The following is a 20,793-nucleotide window of genomic DNA, read 5'->3' as shown; positions in this document are numbered from 1 at the left end:
CCTGCTGTGGTCTATACTGCTGTGCACAGCTTATTGTAAGGTGGATCCTATCTATGCAATTTCTTACCACTTACAGTGTCATAGTTATACTGTGCTTCACTTCTTTCTGGTGATTCCAGATTTCTAAAATCCTAATGCATTATTACTGAATGTCCCATTTTTTGTGAATGTACTGAATCAATATATGTATCTATCTTGAGTCCTGGTGGGATAGGCAGACTATAAATAATGTAAATAAATAAATAAAAATTAAGTTGGTAACATAATCTTTTATAGGCACTGTTAAAAGAACCTCACCTGTAAATAAGCTTCCAAGCCTTGACGACGCTGTTCCAAAACTTTGGGAACCCAGTTCCTTACATGCTTAGAAGGGATTTCTGGAGTTCTTATGAATTTCTTAAGCTAGAAATATAAACAACAGGCAAATATAACAACCTTTTCCCTAAAAGTCTAGAAATAAAACATTACAAAGATAAACTATGAAAATCAATTATATAAGTTTACATGTAGAAAAACATGAAAATGAATAATGACAAAAGTATGGTTGCCTTAATTTTGTAATCACATTTTCTCAGAAATAAACTGATTTTATTCAACCACAGAAGTTATATAAGGTGCTGTGAGTTTGATATTCACAGTCATCACAGGCCACATGCTGGACAATTTCTCAAGTTAGGAACTAAAGACGCCATTATATCAGCTAAATGTAGCTAGTTGGATAGGTCAATCCTCAGGCCTAATTAAATCCGAAGAATTTGGTTTAGCATAAATTTCACTTGTACTATTGTACATTAGAATGAAACCTCAAAAAGTGCATCATGTGTGCAAAATGCAATTGACTTTAGCCCCTTTGAAGGATTCAATGTTTTTAAAACAAAGTATGCTAGCCCATAATATATATTAAATTATAGTAATTTATTTCTGAACTATAGCTGAACAGAAGAGCAGCAATCTATTGATTTCAGAAATTGAAAAGAATTTTTGTAGTTTGCAGTTAGATATTTGGGAAATAGCAAGTAACTGAGTGGCCGGCTCTCAGAGACTCTATCTGAGATAATAATATAAGAACATAACAATTGGCCCGCTGTATCCTCTGCAGAGGAAAATTTATTGGTGGTCCCTAGCCCCACAATGATGCGGCTGGCCTCTACCCAGGCCAGGGCTTTCTCGGCCCTGGTGGAACGCTCTTCCTCCAGCTGTTAGGGCCCTGCGGGACCTTGGTGAGTTCTGCAGGGCCTGCAAAACTGAGCTGTTCCACTGGGCCTTTGGGGAGGCTAGCCGCGGATTGTCTGCCCCCTCCTGATGCCCCATGTACCATCTGTTTACCATCTGCCGATCCCATGTACCATCTGGTTACTATCTGCTGATCCCTTCCCATGGGGGCAGGAGGTGGAGCGTTATATTGTTGTATTATGTTTCATCACTACTTGTTGTTGGTTTTATTGTACACCGGGAGGACAATGCAACGTGACACACACTGGGCTCTGGCAACTCAAAATTTATGAACATATTTGTTATGGATTTCAAAGCACTGACCTCTTCTCTCTACCATAAACTCTGATCAATGTGAGTAGAAAGTTTTAAAAAGGGCTGAATCCCATTTACTTGGATCCAAATTAGGATCCTTTGCAATATCTATAGCAGCCCTGACACCATCCTAAAGGGCCCAGCTTCCAGCTCCTCCAAGAAGGGCAATGACTACACTTCCCAGCAGCCCTTGCAAATGATGATGCTGTAGGGAATGCTGCTACCTTTGTGCAACACTTCCCTGTCCTCTTTGGAAAGCAACTGCACATACCACCTTCACACAGGCACTTTCCAAATAGAAGGGTTGCAAAAGCAGCTGCATGAAGGAAATAGGCACCCTGCTGGCTCCCCCCGTTGCAAAGCTGGGATTTGTCCTCATCTTTACAGGCACCCTGGTGGCTCCTCCCCTCCAGCTTTGCAAATGGGGCAAGGGTTCCCATGAAAATGGGGAGAACTTTCCCCATTTTCACAAGCACCCCGCGGCCCACTGCCTTTGCAAAGCTTGGATCCAGCTTTGCAAACGGGGGATGATGCTTTAGAGGCATCTTGCTGCTGCTCCCTTTGTAAAGCTGGAATCTTAGAGGGTGACTTTGGCCAGTCACATGGCACAGCTTTGTGTGAGTACCTAGAGAAATGGGGAGTACCATCTTCCACATTTTCCACAGGAAATGGGGAGTACCATCTCCCCATCTTCACAGGTACCCTGCTTCCCACCCTTTGTAAAGCCAGGATCCAACTTTGCAAACAATAGTTTTATAGAGACTGTTGCATTTTCTTGGACTTTATTGCTAGTTGTAATATAATTCACATTTTATAATTTGGCAAACATTTTTCTCTGTTTGTGTGCCCAAAACCTGGTCAGTCTTGTCTAGGGGAGACTGAATTTTCTGAGTTCTGCAAAACTATTTTCCACTTTATTCAGTATTTAAATGAAGGCATGCAGCAGTAGCCAAAATAAAAGTATGAAGTGTTTTCCACTTATACAACCAAGCCCAAAAACCTCTAAAACCAAGACCACCATGATTTTTGTAAGGGTAAAAAAGAAGAAGAATATACAGCATTAGTTTTACAATAATTTACTATTTAATATAGTAAATGTACCATACTATATGCATTTACTTACCTTTTTATGAAGAGCGTGAAATTCGCTATACCTTTTTTCAACAAAGTGCTTTCTTCCATTCATTAGCACCTCTATCTTAAAGACCTAGAAAAATAGTATTTAAAAATGGATTATTTCCATCTGTGATAGTTTTGATACCTAATATTTTTGTCAGATGTTGAATTTGTAATTTCTGACTTTTCTTCAACTATCATAGTTGCCCCCCCCCCCCCAAAATACCTCCAGGTGCAGAAAGAATTAATGAATACTCTTATTACATGCTTCACCCAACCCTTATATCACTTCTAAGGACTAGTTATTTCACATCTAAGGACAATTAAGATTTCTAGTGTTTTAAAAAAAATTATATTGTACTTCAATGATTTCCATTAATTATTATGATTGCAAAACAGTAACATACACACAATTTGGAAAATACTGTCTTTCACTTTTTCAGTCATGTATACAAAATGCTAACAACCTTACAGATGTACAGTTCAATGAAAATGGTAACATATCTTGTGAAGCACAAGAGATATAAATGCAAAGACTACACTGCAAGTTAATTTCCTCCTACACTGCAGGTTAATTTCCTCTTACATTTTCATCTCCAGTCTCATCTGGGTTTGCTCTACTGTTTACACCATTAGAAAAAAATGAGGTGCTTTGAGGTGCTCATTTTCTTTGTGTGATGTGTATGACAGCTTTTATTGCTGCCTGTAGAAGGTTGAAAGGCCAGATAAAGACGCTATCTAGATCCACTAATTAGTGACCACTAACATGACATTTTCTTGATTTTTGGGTCCCTGGGTCAGATCTCAGGGTAGATGACAAGATACCTCAAAAGCCTCAGAATCTAGTGAACCAAGATCAGTAGAAAGAATGGTAATTAGAAACCACCTACTGTTGCCAAAGGTTCCTATGTTTAGATTTCTTGTATTAGGAAACATGAACTAGGCAATATTGCCGGCAAGGGGCAGGGGGGAGGCACTTGCTTAGGACTCCTTTGAAAAATAAAACTAAGAATGGATTTTTGATTAGAAAAACTTGAAACTCTTAGAAAATAATAATAATAATATTACTAGTAAAATATTTGTTTTTACAACCAAAAGCAAACATGGGTCAAAATACTGCAAAGTTCTCCTGGGAGATTACATCTCTGCTTTATTTTTTCCAAAAGAAATTAATAGCAGCAATTTCCTTTGCTGGGAGAAAATAAAGGTATGTTAAAAATATCTGGATGGGAACTATTATCCTTTTGACTACAGATTCTTGGAGAGAGGAAGTCTTACCCAGCCTTGACTATTGCAGCCCATTTTTTACATAGTCAGAATCTTTAATTACTGAACCACCTCCTAACTCCATCTTACAGTTTGTTTGTTTTAAATGTATCATAACTAACAGAATAACTGCTGATTAGGAAGGTTAGGTACATTGGACACAGAGTTCAATAAACAGTGTTCAAAGAGACATGGCACAAGAGTAGGAAAGAACAGGCACTGGAGAAAACATTTCAGATTGGAGACCATCATTTCCTATCCCAAGGCCACAGAATCTGCCTCCTTCTTGCCAGAGGATCCTTTCATAATATCAGAATCAACTGTTCACACCGGAAAGACCTACTTTTGCAAACCCCTTCCATTCAATATAATATCTTCCTCTACCAGATATAGGAATCATCATGTCACATACCAGAACCAAATGCAACAGATCTAGTCACCAATACTTCTTCTCCTGTTTCTTATAATTTTGCTGGTATAAGATATTTATTTCTACAGTCTTGCATAGAAATGCCTTCAGAAAAACTTGTAGTGGCAGTCATGGTGAAAACTAAATGACTAAACAGTATTATTTTCAGTGTTGACTGTTTATAAGCAACAATGAAAGTTTTTAAACTTGGGTTGGACATTTCACTAGAAAACACAGATAAGCCGGTCCCTAACTGCTGAGCGATATGGATGCAAACGGTCACGGCTGCCTGCACTACCAAATGATTCCAAGATGAAAGGCATTCTTGGTTTCATAGAATATTTGGCAATGATTAATCATAATCCACACACAATTAGTTAATTAACCAATAACCTAACTTTATGTTCAACTACTGTGCATTGTTTAAACTTGATCACAAATGATATATTAGTCCATATCACACCTTATTGTGCTCTTATAATTATTACAGTGTTCTAGTAGTCTGGGAAATGTCACAAGACTCTAGAAATTCTTTAGCTAATGTTCCTTAACAACTGAAATATTAAAATTCTAGCCATGTGAGGTTTAAAGCCAAGAGAGTTTATTTTTATTAATTTAAAACATTTATGAGTTTCCTTTCTACCCTGTGACACCTAAGGTGGCTTACAATATAAATTAAAGTTATAAAACACATAAAAGATATGTTGAAAATCACAACTAGGATTGTCAATAAATAAAACCCAAATCAGTCAAATGCAGTCCTAAATAAGACTTTCAACTGCCTCCTGAAGATGGGCAGTGAGGGGGCCTAACACACCTCCCTAGGGAGGTTGTTCCAGAATTGTGGGGCTGCCACTGAAAAGTTGAATGGTTCAGTACTGATTGATATCTATATTATTCCCTTGCCATGAGCTAACCATTACCTGGTGACGTTCAAACAATGAAAATTCAAAATCTCTGCATGATTCATATAGTCTGCCATCCAAAGGCTGTAGTATCCTCTGGAGACCAGTGTGTAAGATTGAGCTTATCCAGTCAGCATGCAGGAGATTGGCAGCTTTAACAATATGCTTCTTTATTGCTTCCCATACCACCAACAGAGAAAACAGGAACTCTCATATAGGCCTTGCGGGGGGGACTGGTATATATCACAGAGGTTGATGGCTATTGGTGGATTCTGGATAGCTCTCGAGAAGTTTCATGAGACTTAACTGGTGCTTCTTTCACAGGATTGGTGTCTTTGTATGAGTGAAAAGAAGTTCTCATTACACAAAGGGGAATCTGTGATTTTGTTGTGATTTAGACTTATACTTATGCTGCAGTCATTCCATATTATGCATCCTGCCCTTCCCCTGAAGGTCCCACAGTACTCCAGATAATCTTTGTGTGATTCAAGGCTCTGCATAAAACAGAGGTGGGGGGCAGGGAGATGGTTCTTTGGGATCCAACCCAAACATTTTGTCATGCATTATTGAGAGTGTATTACATGGGATATATTCTGGAAACATACACATTTGCATAGAAAAGAAAACATTCCAGAAGTTGAAAAATACTTAAGAAATGGACATGTCTCATACTAATTTAATGGAAGAACTGAAGGCACACTGACAGAATAACAATGTAAGGAAATCAAAACACCAAGTAAAAGAGCCAAAATAAAGAAGTTGGAGCTATGTAAGGAAATAACTAAATGGCTGACACTGAACAAGCTTGCTTAACTGCTCATAAATAATATCCTCTAGAAAAAGTCTCTTATCAAATAACTTGTCATGATTTAACAATCATTTATCATGTACCTATGCCTTATAACGGTATAATTAGACAAAACAAGCTGAATCTACAACTATTTGACAAACAAATAATCTTAATCTGTCTTAATTTCCACAATAATGCATGTTCAGTCTTTAACAATATTTTGTCTGCATAGAGCTAACAGGGATACTCATTAGCCATTACAAGTCTTCCAGAATTTAACTAATGTAAACAATGAATAAGATTAATAGTTACGTTAGAAACTCATCTCTTTCTCTATCATGCCAAAAAGATGACATTTTAGCTCATAGCTATAAAAAAAACTGGATAGAGGAACTGAGGCTATTAAATGAAAGTCCTGTCTTAAGAACTTTTTCAGGGAAGCCATAACAAAGTTTTTCATAGTTTTGGAACAATCTGCTTAGCAGCTGTCTTCATTTAAAGTGAATTTTAAAAACAGAACAGTATGTCATAAACTGGTTGACTTCATATATTTTATTATAATTAATAATAAATTAAATGGGAGACATCATCTCCCATCAGTCTATTATCAAAGTATAAAAATGCCTCTTCAATTCTTGGGACAAAACCATATTTCTCCTTTGATTGTTACTTTATGGTTTTTTATACACACTGACTAAGGCATACAGTGCTTTGGTCAAGGCCAAGTACAAATTTGAACAGAGGTTTCACTAATTCAAATCCACCACACCAGTAAGTTATCTTCAACTGCAACTAATTTCCTTGAAAGACCACTTCTCTGTTATTGATTTTTCAGTGAAATGTGCTGATGCAAAAAAAGCATTAGGTGCTATTTGTTCACATACATACTGTCTACTAAGAATGACAGTCCAACAGACTTGGCCCTCACCCTGCATGAACTTAGTATGTGCCCTGGAACATGCTTTAAAATCCTTTTGTATTTACATGCATTTAATTACAGTGCTGCATAGCAGAAGACCAGGAATTCCGACCTAGGCAGACAAGTTGGAAGTGTACTCTTGAGGGGAATAAGTAGGAAAATCACTGTACATTGAACAGTGATGCTATCAGAATTAAAGAAAGTTTCATACTTTGTCATGGCCATCCTTAGGAGTTAGTTGCAATGGTCAAATATTTGGAAAAAGTTGCTTAAAATAATGTCTGATTTTAAAATGGATTTTGTCTAGCTCCAACCTCAAATATTCTTTTTGTTATTCCTTCCCTCTTACAGTTTCACTTAGAGTGACTTCCCTTCTCTCCTAAACATACTAATCAAATCACTTCTATCTCATCTGTTCATCTTCCAAAATGTTAAATGTGATCAAGGAGTGAGGACAACATCCTCCTTTGGCATGTAAAAAGTAATTTTCCTAGTTGTTCTATTCCCCTTTTTACACTTTATGATAAAGAACTGCAGTACCGCTTACAAACAGCTATTAATTCAGTATCAATATATCTAATTCTGAGTGTGGCACCATCTGTGGATACTTAAATCCAGAGACTGGATCCATGGATAGACAAGTCGGATCTTTTTAGAAACCAAAGAAAATACCACAGTTTGCAGGAAAACCTGAAATCTAAACAAACAAAAGAGGGGAATTACCTCCCCCCCCCCCACACCAAGATAATGGTAAAAGTAGCATGTGTAGCTTCAAGAAACAGTTCCCCTTAGATGGGTAACCACAATGGTATTCAAGGTTTCTGTCTGGAAGAGGCAGGGGGATGAACATCAGCCCTTTCTCTGGCTGTTTTGGGCTTCGAAGGGGGACTCATTGAGGCCAGGCTTGGCAGCAGACAACAACTTGTCCCCAGAGCCCTTCGGGGATGGGGCGGTCTACAAATCCAAATAATAAATAATAAATAAATAAACTTGTTACCACACAACTTGTGTTACTCAGGCTGAGATGCTTGCTGCTGTTCAACAGTTTCAGTCTAGAAGCTGGGAAACCCAGGCTCCAATTCTAGCTCTGCTGCAAAAGCTGTACAGATTCAGGATGGACAAAAGGAAATACTTCTTTATGAAACAGGTGATTAGGTTTGCTAGGTCCCCACTCCAGCGACTGATGGGGGATGGCAATAAGGTTGCCAGATCCAGGTTCAGAAACTCCAGGAGATTTGGGGGTGGAACCTGGCGAGGACAGCGACCTCAATAGGGTACAATGCCGCAGAGTCCAGCCTTCAAAACATCCATTTTCTCCAAGGAAATTGATCTCTGTAGTCTGGAGAGGAGTTGTAATTCCGGGGGATCCTCAGATCCCACCTGAAGGCTGGCATCCCTGCAAGCAAATTAAGATGTAGAATTTGCCACCAGAAGAAATAGTGATGGTTGGAAGTGCTGCTGCAAAGTGTCCAATCTGCCATTTTACCCACCTCCTACTTACTTGTTCCGTCTGTGAAACCTCTGTCTGGGGCAGTTACTAGCTACCTTTGTGTGTGTGTGTGCACACACTGTCTGTGGTCTAGCATTAGTTTGCTAGATTATGTAAATTTTATGTCAATCTCATCATGGGGTGGGGGAAACAACCCTTTTGATCCTTCTGAAGTGGTGGCCAGAAGACTGGGAGAAACTGTTGTGTGAATGAGGGAAGGTGGGGAGGAGCACAAAAACCTGGAAGAAGCAAAACACATGTGGATTCTTTCTGCAGTCCCTGCACAGGGACTGCAAAAGAGCAGTAACTGAGTGTGTGCATAATTGAGAATCCAAACTGAAGGGAATGTATGCTCCATGTGAAGAAGACCACAAGTGCACAAATGGTCCATGACATTCCTGACATTCTCTTCATGAGAAGTCAAGAAATTCCTCTTCCGAAAGCAACCACTCATTGACATCCTCATGTAAAATTAGTCTTCATGTACATAGCCCCTATCCTACATGTTACAGCTAGAGAAAAAGAGTTGAGCTAAGGTATTTTATATAGTTCACAAGTTATATTGTACCATAGCCAGGTGATTTGCCCTCCACTTTGAAAGGACAAAAACGTTGAAATGCAAAGTATGAAGTAGTAGAGGAGATTTCTTCTTTAGCTGCTAATTAATATGAATAGACAAACTGCAATGCTGAATATGGATAAATTCCTGAAGGCACTTTATATTCTGTAAATTTTATACTCTTTGTCCATACATTTTATACTTTTTATCCAGAAATATGTCAGTTGAAATAAATTTAATAAAACAAATTTAATCACATTCTCTTGCTTTAGGAGTAACACATACCAAGTCAGCCCCAAAGTATAGTCAGTCAAAAGCACACAAGCCAGCGTGGTGTAGTGGTTAAGAGCAGGTGCACTCTAATCTGGAGAACTGGATTTGCTTCCCCGCTCTGCCACTTGAGCTGTGTGGGCTTATCTGGTGAACTAGATTATCTTGTGCTCTCCAACACATGCCAGCTGGATGACCTTGGGCTAGTCACAGTTCTTCAAAGCTCTCTCAGTCCCACCTACCTCATGGTGTTTGTTGTGAGGGGGGAAGGGAAAAGAGTTTGTAAGCCCCCTTGAGTCTCCTTCAGGAGAGAAAGGGTGGATATAAATCCAATTCTTTTTTATAAATCTCAAATTGTATGTCACCCATAAGACAAGTACTTAAGTAACTTCTTTGGAGTATTGGTATTTTCTACATTTTAAACTGAAAAATTATTTCACATTCTAATTGAAAGATGTTTCTACTCCATTAACACAATACCTTAGTTTCTGGCATTGCTAACGTAAAAAAGAGAAAACTCAGTCCCAAAAATTTCAAATGACTTGCATTCAAATTGGAATTGTATTATCCCTTTCAAGATAGCTATTTACATGAAATCTCTTATAGTTTCTCTGTCGGCATAAAATGCAGATGCCACTGCACATCAGCCCTATGTATGCCTCTTTGCACAGACAGTCCAAAACAGTTTTCCTGATCTGTTTCAACTTGAAATGTTGTCAATATATGGATTGTCTTGCTTTCTAATTCAGTGAAAAATCTAGTTTTCCATTAGTCTCTGCCTTTCTAATTTTCAATACAGCTTTACTAAATGTAATTATTAAAGGCAGATTCAAGAAAGCAATTACTGAGCTACTGGTTTGTATCTCTGAAGTCTTAATAAGTAGTAAAAAAATGGAAGCACAAGGAATGGTTAAATTTAAAAAAAAATTAATAAAATAGGTGATAATACAGAAGATATAACATTTCACAAAACGAGGCTGAATTAGGGCTTAAGCTGTGATCTAGAAGACCCCATACATAAATCTTGCATGTGTGCAAGGGGAGGTTCACAGTTTTTTCCAACAGAATTCTAGATTCTGCCAGAGGTTGCTTCTGAAGTTCCTTGATTTCCAGATATTTGTGGGGAAAGTAAAACACCCATGCAACTTATCATACAGTCTTTTGAATTGAGGCCTTCATCTCTTCACGTTTGAAAGGGCATAAGAATAACTGTGGCAATGCACTTTATTTGCCTTACTGCACAACCAATTCTAGGCATCTGAGGCCGTTTCCGCACGGCCAAAAGCAGCGACGCGATGACGTCGCAAATTGCGACGCATCCCAAAAAAAGCGTTCACACAGACAGGCGGAGCTGCGGGCGTCCGCAGCCCCGCAGAAATGTGACGGTTCGCACGGCAGCGCTGCGGAAGCGGCGTCTCGCGATGTTAGCCTGGCGCGCTTATGCGGCCGTGCAGGCCCGACGCCATTTTGACGACAGCTCCGTGGCGGCTGTTAAGCGCGAGTCGCGGGCGTCGATCGCGTCACATGGGGAAAAGAGTGGTTTTAAGCGTTTTCCTGAATACACCGTCCTTGGCGCCGGTTTAAGCGTTTTGGCGGCGAGTAGCGACTCTGCGCCGCTGGCGCTGCGTGCCGTAACGCTCTCGCTCTGACGCTTCTTTTTCCGTTGCGACGACGTCATATTTTGCCCGTGCGGAAACGGCCTGAGATAGCTAAGGTTTATGTTCCTCATCTAACCATTTGTGAGATATTGTTTCTTGTATCATCTGTATTTATATGTGTACTGTACATATAAACACTTATATATTTACATTCTAGAACTAATTTTATTTATTTTACATCACACCTTACTGCCCTCCGAAGGACCACCAATTTAAGACATACATGATAAAATCACATTTTAAAACCAATAAAATCAACACACAGTCCCTCAAAACATACATTAAAAGAAAATTTAAAACAGGGTTAAAATATGTATGGAGACATAAAAACAGCAATTATAATTACTTATTTTATATATGAATTGGTAACATTGGAAATAAGTTCAATTTTGGCAAAATGTTCATTTTGATGGTGGAAATTCTTTCTAATTTGGTCCATCTCAGCATGCCTTCTGTATTCTTACTTACTTACTTATTTATTTATCCATGCCATTTTATATTTATATTTAAATAATGTGTTGTTTTGCCCAGTCAGGCTTCTTTCTAGATTTTTGACTCTGCTTGAAGTCACATTACATCTGGTGATTTCACTGACTTGCTTGGCAACAGAATTTTCATTACAGCTGGATGGGACAACTTTGCCAGGCAATAAATCTTTGGTTTTTACTTACGTATGCTTTATAAAAGAAAAAAGTTTGGCTCAAATGTTATTTGCAAGGCAATTAAAAACAGATACTAAAGAAGCATCACTATTTCTTGTTGTTGAGCAGTTCCTTAAAGACAAGAAAATTCTGCTTACTAACATGCTTATACAATTGATAGAACAACATCAATAACTGGTCGCTATGGTGGGTGTGCTGCTTGCTTGAAAAAAAGCTGTGCCAATGCCTTTACTGTGCCATTCATTGCAAAGACCTGGCTGCAAAAAATCTCAATGATTGCCTGAGCAAGTCATTACAAATTGCCATCACAATTTTATTCATTACAGTAGTGAATAAAATTAAAGCCCGTGCTCTCAGTGATCAACTACTCTGGGATTTCTTTGCTGAGAATGATGACCATTTGAATATCTGCTGCTTCATAATGAAGTTTGTTGGCTATCAAAAGCAACTATGGGAAATGCTTTTTACAACCTTTTTGAAATTGTTGTGGAGTTTTTTGAAGACACCAATGCTTTGGTCAGTGATGAATTCAAAGGCATGATACTGTTTACATATCAAAACTATTTGCAAAGTTCAATTAAATGAATTTACTGTTGCAAGAAAACAAGATCAGTCTTTATTAAGGCCAAATCTGTGGGTGAGGTAGTATTCCCTCCTATGTGAACTCCCCACTTTACCCCTTTTCAGTATTAAATAGTTTCAAACTGTGGTTTAAAGCTGACTATAGGTAGTTTTGGTGCACCAAGGGAAGTGAAAAAAGAGAGAGTGTAGACTTTTCAGGGGAAGTTAGAAGAGGAGAAGGGAAGTAAAGTTAATTTGTCACCCAGCCCTGATTGCTACAGGAGCATAAAACTCACCTGTTTTTCATATTATACTCAGTGCACCAGCACAAATGTGGATTTCACAATGCAAGATGCAAGTAAATGGAAGGAGGAGGCTGTACCCCAGTATGTGGATGTTTTTCAAGAGTATAATGGCATTTCCCCTGATATCCTGAGCTATAATTCATTAATTACATCACATGATCAGTTTAACATGCTTCCTGAGTAATTTAAAAGCATACAGATTTTAAATTTAAAAAATATTTGCATGTTCCAGTGTAAAAGAACTTAATGGCTGCCCTTTATTTGGGCAACAGCCATTTATCGAAGCATTCTTAGACAGTAGAAAAGAAGTTTTGTGTGTAGCAATACCAAATTATTTATACACAGCAGATGTCAGCTGTCATCTCTGTCAATTGCATCAGTCTCCCCCTCTGTCTTTCCCTCCTTAGTCCCAGTGAGCTGTCAAGTTTCTAGTTTCTGATGTGTATTTACATCACTCAATGATACTTGACAGTAGTGAAAGGCCACAGAAAACTGCTTATTGATCAGAGCAAAACTAGATGGAACAGATGAGGTTGTATTACTGAATTGCAGCTACACTCAGGTGATGACATTTTGTTCCCTTGTATACAAGCGCTTAATGGAATACAACTTCATTATATCATGCCACTAGTGCTTAAAGCACTGCACACATTTCATGACTGTTTTGTCTACACAGTGATGAGGACAATCTATTTGTATTGGTATCAATGTGCCACTAACCGTATTTGCTCATGAATGCTTGCAAACCACTAGTCAACTTGCCAGGATGAATACAGCCAACAGACACTGATGTCTCAATCTGGCCAAAATCTAGTTGAGCTGACCTTTGTTTTTGTTTTTGTTTTTTAAACTTGAGTTATAATGTAGTAGGACAATACCACACCAGTTCAAACTCTTTTACAACTTATGTTGCCAACTAAACACATTCACATGCTTATTCTTAATGTCTGCAACTTGTGAGTTTGCCAGTAACAAAGATCTCAGCAACTTTCCTACAATCCAGAGAAAAACTCAAGAGTGCAGGTGGAGTTGTGAAGAAAGCAGGAAGAGCTCTATCTGAAGTAAAGAAAGAGGGAGAAAATTAAGATTATTGGGTGGGAGGAAGGATGGTGTTTGTAGCTATCAATAGCAGAATTTGCTTTTAAGATCTGATATGTTTTTTTCCTTGTCAGGTCATAGCTGACAAATGGCGACCCCCGATGGGGTTTTCAAGGCAACAGATGTTCAGAGGTGCTTTGTCATTGTCTGCATCCACATCAAGCTCCTGCTATTCCTTGCAGACTTCCCATCAAACTATTTGCTAGGATTGAGGCTGACAGCGTGTGATTGGTCCAAAGTCACCCAGCAAGTTTCCATGACAAAGTGAGGATTCAAACTTGTTTTCCCCAGATCCAGTCCAACACTTAAACCACTACGCCAGTGCTGGCTCCTATTCATGAAGTAATCATATGTTATTATGCCTTTCTGCCAATGCACTTAAGGTAGTTCACAATTTAAAACAATGACATTCAAATTTCAATCTAAAACATAATACAAAAAGAAAGGGCTTCAAGGGAGAAAGACAAAATATAAGAAAAGTACCAACTCTTTCCTAAAGTTATACAATGAAGTTACATTAGGACCAGATGGAATTGCCACAGCTGGAGACAATTGTGGGAGGGGAGGAGACAAGTGATTGCTGGTCCCACATGGCTATAGGTTAAATGGTCACTGGACTCAGTAAGGCCAATTGAGAAGGTCTCTCTCTGACACAGTCAAGCAGAATGGTCACTCCACAGGACTTAAAACTATTTCTGCAAATTTCTTAGAATTCATCAAACAGCCTCTCCATCACTATCATACAAATACAAGCATTTTTCCTGACCCTATTCTCAAAAACAGATATACTTTTTTTTACTGAAACCTAAAAGGGGAAAAAATCTGCCTGAGGCAAAGACCTGGTATGTAAATTCTCAATGGACTGAAGTCTGGCAAACCTATAAGCTATTCCAAATAACAGGAAATAACAGCTCTTAATAATAGCTGTTGTATCTTGAGATATAATGGATAGATAAGTATCGGCCAGTATCAACATTTTAGTGGGAGCCATTATAGGCAGCTTTAAGTGTGTGTTTACATAGACATTTTTCAATACACAGGTCTGGAAGGGATTTCAGGAAGAAATATGCAAAATGTGTTTTATCTCTTGTTACTACCCAGAAGAAGGTGAAACTAAGTTAAAGGTAAGGAAGTGTATTAAGTTCGGTGAACTGGCAAACATAATTTTCTAAATAATTGGACAAGATAATTCTATAATATCAGGACATGAAAAGTTCATCAAAGCCTTAACCATGAAGTGGCCAGTTGAAATGGAGCCACTTGCTCTTACCCCAGCAATTTCAGACAGCTGCAGTGAGGGGGAGGCAGTAAAGCTCCACTGAACCATTAGAAAATGTACCCTGCAATCCTGGAGGGGGAGGGCTCAGGATATGATGTGACCCCTGCATTGGTGTAGTTTATTTATTTATTAGTTAGATTTTTATATGTCACACTACATATTGTAAGTGGCATCCATGTTGATGGGCACTAACACTAGCACCAAGGATGCCTGGGCGCAAATGCTGCAGCTGTGCTGGTGCTTCTCCGGGGCAAAAGCCTGCGTCATTGACTATTGGGGGGGGGGGGTGTTCCTGGAGGTGGAGTGGACCTCAGTTGGTTTCCTGACACCTTTCAGCCTGGGAGCACCAGTTTTTGCTGGCATAGACTGACATCAGCAAAAAAAAAAAGTGGCACAGGCCATTGGGTTTCATAGGTAGCTTGCCGCTGGGAAACTTATCTGGGTTTTTTCTTCCCCATGCCTCTGCAAACCTCTCTGGAGGCAGTGGGGCTGTGTCATGGCCGGCCACTGCCCATCTACCTTTCCCCCTTCAGGAATGGGCTACCTGTCTGGCTCCAACCCATTATGTGGGCATACTGGTCTTGACCGTCAGAATGAGATAGATGTTACAGTGTCGGACTAGGATCTGGGAGACTGAGGTTTGAAGAAGAAAAGAGTTTGGATTTAGATCCTGCTGTTCCCTCCTATAAGGAGTCTCAAAGAGGCTTACAAACTCCTTCTTTTCCTCTCCCCCCAACAGACACCTAACGAGGTAGGCAGGGCTCAGAGAGTTCTGAGAGAACTGTAACTAGCTCAAGGTCACCCAACATGTTCCATGTTTAGGAGCAGAGAAACAAATCCAGTTCACCAAATAAGAGTCCACTGCTCATGTGGAAAAGTGGGGAATCAAACACGGTTCTCCAGATTAGAGTCCACTGTTCTAAATCACGACACCACTCTACCGTGGAAGTCTACTGGGTGATCTTGGGCCAGTAACACTCTCAACATCACCTACCTCAGAGGGTTGAAGTGAGGATAAAATAGAGGAGAGCAATGTAAGCTGCTTTCCCCGCTAGGGAGAAAATGAGCTAAATAAATAGTTCCCTATGTATTTATTATGTATTTATTTATTAAGATTATGTATTTATTTAAATATTTCTATCCCCTTTTCTCCTCACTGAGAATCACAGTGACATAAAGGAATACAAATAATGTACAGTGCAATCTTGGGGAAGGGAACAGAACCACACAGCAAGTCATTTAAGCATTATGCCAGTGTATCTCTGGCCCCTTCCGCACACGCAAAATAATGCATTTTCAAACCATTTTCACAACTGTTTGCAAGTGGATTTTGCTATTCCGCACAGCTTCAAAGATCACTGAAAGCAGTTTGAAAGTGCATTATTCTGCAAGTGCGAAATGAGCCTCTGAGATGCACAAATGGTGTACCCCAGCAAGGCAGTGCTGTAGAGTGATGCTGCTGCCAGCAACTGGATTGGCAGGAAAAGAAGATAACCCAGGAGCATGGCAGCAATTAATCCATCCTTTAAGCTGCCTCAGCCCAGAAATGCAGCCAAATCTGATGGAAAGTTATGCCATAGAACAGCCTGCAGGTGTTCCTGCAGGTACAACAGAAAAGGTCAAGCACCTACCCATAAACCATGGTACAGCACATGATGCTGTTGAAAGCCACAGCAAATTCCCCCCTTCCTGGAGCAGCAGTGGCGTAGTGGTTAAAAGAAGTTGCATTCTAATCTGGAGGAACCGGGTTTGATTCTTTGCTCTGCCACTTGAGCTGTGGAGGCTTATCTGGGGAATTCAGATTAGCTTGTGCACTCCCACACACACCAGCTGGGTGACTTTAGACTAGTCACAGTTCTTTTGCGCTCTCTCAGCCCCACCTACCTCACAGGGTGTTTGTTGTGAAGGGTTAAGGGCAAGGTGATTGTAAGCCCCTTTGAGTCTCCTACAGGAGAGAAAGGGGGGATATAAATCCAAACTCCTCCTCCTCCTTTCCCTAAGGTGGTCAACCCTGAACATTGCACAATCACAACCCTCCTCCAGCACTACATAAACTCATCCATGATACCCCATTAGTTCATTAGGTAAGGTGTACAGCCCAGGACTTTGTCTCTGATGTCTCTTGTCTTAAGCCCCTCTGACTTAGGCCCCTTCTGCACATGCAGAATAATGCACTTTCAATCCACTTTCAATGTACTTTGCAGATGAATTTTACTGTGCAGAATAGCAAAATCCATTTGAAAACAACTGTGGAAGTGGACTGACAGTGCAATATTCTGCATGTGCAGAAGGGGCCTTAGAGTGCAGAGTATTGCACTTTGGTGGTAGGGGAGGTACAGAGTGCACACCAAATACCACTGTGGGAGCTCTTTGTGCTATCTCCAATGGGGCAGAGCAAACCCCACGCTGTGTGGCTAAAATGTTTAATTTCAGAACTCTTATTTCAGAAGAAACTCAAAGCAATGAATACATACTGACAGGTCAGCCGGGACTGGAATTGAGCTGGTACAGCCTAAGAATCCACATTACCACCCCTGTACTCTTTGGATTAGCCCAGGTGTTGCTTCAACAATACTGGCTTCTACACCCAAGGTTAGCAGTGAATACATATAGGAAAATCTTGAGCCAGGCCTATCTGGCACTATGTGCCATGTCATGCAATGGGGCACACTTCCAGGGAAGTAAATTTAGGAGAGCTGGCTATGATGGTAGGGCAGGAACGCTGATAGCCTCATACTGGGCTGTTAGCATATTCCCTTACCCTTACTCTTGATTGGTACTTCATAAATGTCTGGTAATGCTCTAAATGTCTGGTAACGCATATTCCCTTGCCAGAGAAACCCTCCCTCCAGGAAGGGGATAAAACACAACTATGGTTTGTGGTGCATGGCAGCTGCCCCATTGTGCCCTATGGATCAGCTAGCCAAATAACAAAAAGGAGAACAGGACAGCCTAGCTGATTGTCTGCCCTGGAGATGTATCACATGGGAGCCAAGGCATGTGCTGCCACTAGGCTCCTGCATGTGGACATCAAATCAGGAGCCCTGGCCACATTATCCCACCATCTTTCCACTGAGCCTTGCCTGTCCATGTAATGGTCTCTGCCTGGCCCCATGTGGCTTATGGTGATGCCAGATCTGCAGTAGAGTGCCAACTGCCTAATGGCACACTTCCATTCAACCTACCCTCTTGTCCCAATTATTAGGGTGGTGTTTTTGAGCTTGGGTGTGGAGCTGTGGTGGGGGTAGGGTTGCCTCTTTTTTACTATTTCACGGGAAGGGAGTATGAGGCTCAGAGCAGAGTTGGTTACATTATAGCAGCACTTTTTCTGTTTATCAGGTCCTTGCCAAAAATGGGATGGATGTCATCTCTGCTGCATAAGTGACTTTCCCCTATGGCCTAGGGAGGCATTTGAGTCATGTGCCTCTGTTGGGGATGTGCTGTTGTTGTCTTTCCTCCCTGTCTGCTGACTCTCCAGGGGATGGGTATTATCAAGAAGCAGTGGCCAGATCAGCAGGTGGTGACTGGCTGCAATTGTATGTACCATTCCCAGGGGTACTGGCTGCCATTGTCTGATTGGTGAATGTTGCCAGGATTCCTATGGACTCTGGTATGCATGCTATGCTGTCTGTGCCTTGCACAATGATGTGTGTTATGTTGCCCACGGAAAGCCCATAAGGAATGAAGCAGAGATGCCACTTCTGCATCAACCACTGGTCACCACCATCACTTCAGTAGCTGTGCTGCCCAACTAATGAACAACATTAACTCCAGGACTGCGCAATAGGAAAGCTCGCTTGGGGACACAGGCTGCAAGACATGGACTAAGAGCCAAAGACCAAAACCCCTTTACCTCTTTGGTTTGCATCTTTGGCTACATATATATACTTCTAACAAAAGGGAAAGAGAAGCTCAGTCCAAATCTTACTAGCTGGCAGAAATACTCCCAACTTTCCTTTCTCTGATGGAAAAGTTGCTGTTGTGTGTTAAATAAATACTGTTTATTCTGTGTTGTTTTTCCTATGCATTTGCAGTTTTTTTCAAAATATGGCTTAGAAAAGAGTGACTTGCATGGCATTAATTTAGAGTCTGTCCTGAAGACTATTACAGAAGAAACAAACAAAACAGGCATATATTTTTTGGAGCGGTAGTGGTCAGGAAATAATTTTGAGTGTATGATTTGAAGGATGGCCACATCACTACATAAGCCTTCAAAAGTCAGAAACTGACTCTTTGTGACAGGAATATGTGAACTGGGTAAATACCTAAGATACTGCTTTAAGCATGCCTGTAGCACTATCATTACTTGTTTTCAAAAAAGCACAGTAGCTGGAACAATGACTACTTAAACTCAGAGGTGCTCAGTCAAAAAACTTTTTAAAGTATGCAACACATTGTTGTGATCTCTGTCACCTTGTGGGTCAAAAGATCAGTATGTGTCTTGGCATACACAAAGGCTTTGTTTGCATGTATCATGATATAGATAAATATTTGAGCTTTTTTCCCCAGTCTGAATCCCTGGTCGATTTCCCACTGAAAATTAAAGGTAGATTAATCCAAGTTTCAAAATGAACCACAACGTTTCATTGTGGATTCAACATCCTCACTGCACCATTTTTCCAGGGAAGACTTGTAGGCCTGCCTCGGATTCCAGAAATGCAACAATCCCCACTGCTGCGTGATCGGCTTGGCGGGTCTTGGCGGGTCTCTCCTGATTGACTGTCGTGTCATGTTGGGGTGGGAACTTTTCTTCACATCATCACGTCAGCCAGTGAAGACCATGAGACCATGAGCAAGACACCCCCTCTGAGTTTAAACGTTCTCTCGTCAGAGAGGCTTAACGTTAGAAAATGAAACAAAAACAAAAAGAAATAACTGGGCCACCACGCTCTGATTGGCTGGCAGCATTTGCATCACTGTGAACGGCGGGAAATTGAACTACATCAGGCCCCTGAACCTCCCCACCGATGCGGATTGGTAACGTGTTTTGCCAGAAAGTTGCACAAGCAACCAGGTACGCAGGAGGGAGAGTGACCGAGCCGAGATTGATTGTGTTCCGCGGTTCGGCAGTGGGGAGATTGCGAGGAAACCTGGATATTTTGGGTGACTATCCCAGGATTAATCGCCAGTGGAAAATCGCCCCCTGTGTCAAGGAAATTAATGTAACTGTGCCAAGGAAAGGGAAGATTTGAATTTTTCAAAAGACAATACCAAAAGAAGTTAGAAGACCCTAAGGGAAAAGGAGGAGGAAACTATGATTCAGCTAAACTACTGAAAATCCACAAAAGACGCAAATACCAAACAAGAGTGAAAAGATACCAGTCAGATAATTAATGTCAAAATAATTTGTAAAAAGTAAAACATCTGGATAGACAAGACAAAGTTACAACTGTGCTACTATCAAAATTTTACCACTTTCTGTTTGAAGGGAAATAAAATTAAGAAACAAATATAAAGGAGACAATGATCACATTGAGAGTTGAGATCACCAAGGGGAATTAAAATGTTTTCTACAGTAAAAATCTATCTGTGGTCTTGAATAAAGTAAGTTCCAAATTACACTATCTTCTTTTTTTTAAAAGAAAAAGGCTTCCTAAATTCTTGCATAAACAAACAACTCCTATTTAAAAATAATGTGCATATATCTATTTTTCAAACCACATTTTGTCTTCTTATTTAACTTTCCTTGAACACACAGTTCTCTTAATTGAAATTTAAAATGCCATGTCAAATGTAAAGTACACAGTGACCCCTATTGTTATGTATGATGGATATTCAAATAAATGGAATTACAAGTTGACGAACCTGTTGATTGGTTTATTGCAATTGTAAGCTGTTCCATTTCCAAAGATTGTTCTTTACAAGTCTAAAAAAATCAACAATTTGTGGATGAATTTACAATTCCAAAAATTTTGAAGTTTCAATCCATCTCACAATAATAACGTCTTATTTCCCTCCACTCAGAAAAATATTTTTCTCT

The 20,793-nt window shown here is 40.0% G+C and overlaps 1 protein-coding gene across 1 annotated transcript in view; it reads right to left on the bottom strand.

Annotated features, from left to right (window-relative positions):
• SNX24 (sorting nexin 24) overlaps positions 1 to 20,793 on the bottom strand; it is an 85,632-nt gene that overhangs the window by 50,251 nt on the left and 14,588 nt on the right. The window contains exons 2-3 of the mRNA XM_048503253.1: positions 2,651 to 2,734; positions 298 to 402 (exon numbers count right to left, since the gene is read on the bottom strand). Of these exons, the coding sequence (XP_048359210.1) occupies positions 298 to 402; positions 2,651 to 2,734 (189 nt within the window). The remainder of the gene's footprint in view (positions 1 to 297; positions 403 to 2,650; positions 2,735 to 20,793) is intronic.

This window comes from Sphaerodactylus townsendi, linkage group LG07, assembly GCF_021028975.2.
Source record: "Sphaerodactylus townsendi isolate TG3544 linkage group LG07, MPM_Stown_v2.3, whole genome shotgun sequence".
Lineage (NCBI taxonomy): Eukaryota > Metazoa > Chordata > Lepidosauria > Squamata > Sphaerodactylidae > Sphaerodactylus > Sphaerodactylus townsendi.
The sequence above is the reverse complement of the archived record's forward strand: the minus strand, read 5'-3'. Positions and strand labels throughout refer to the sequence as shown.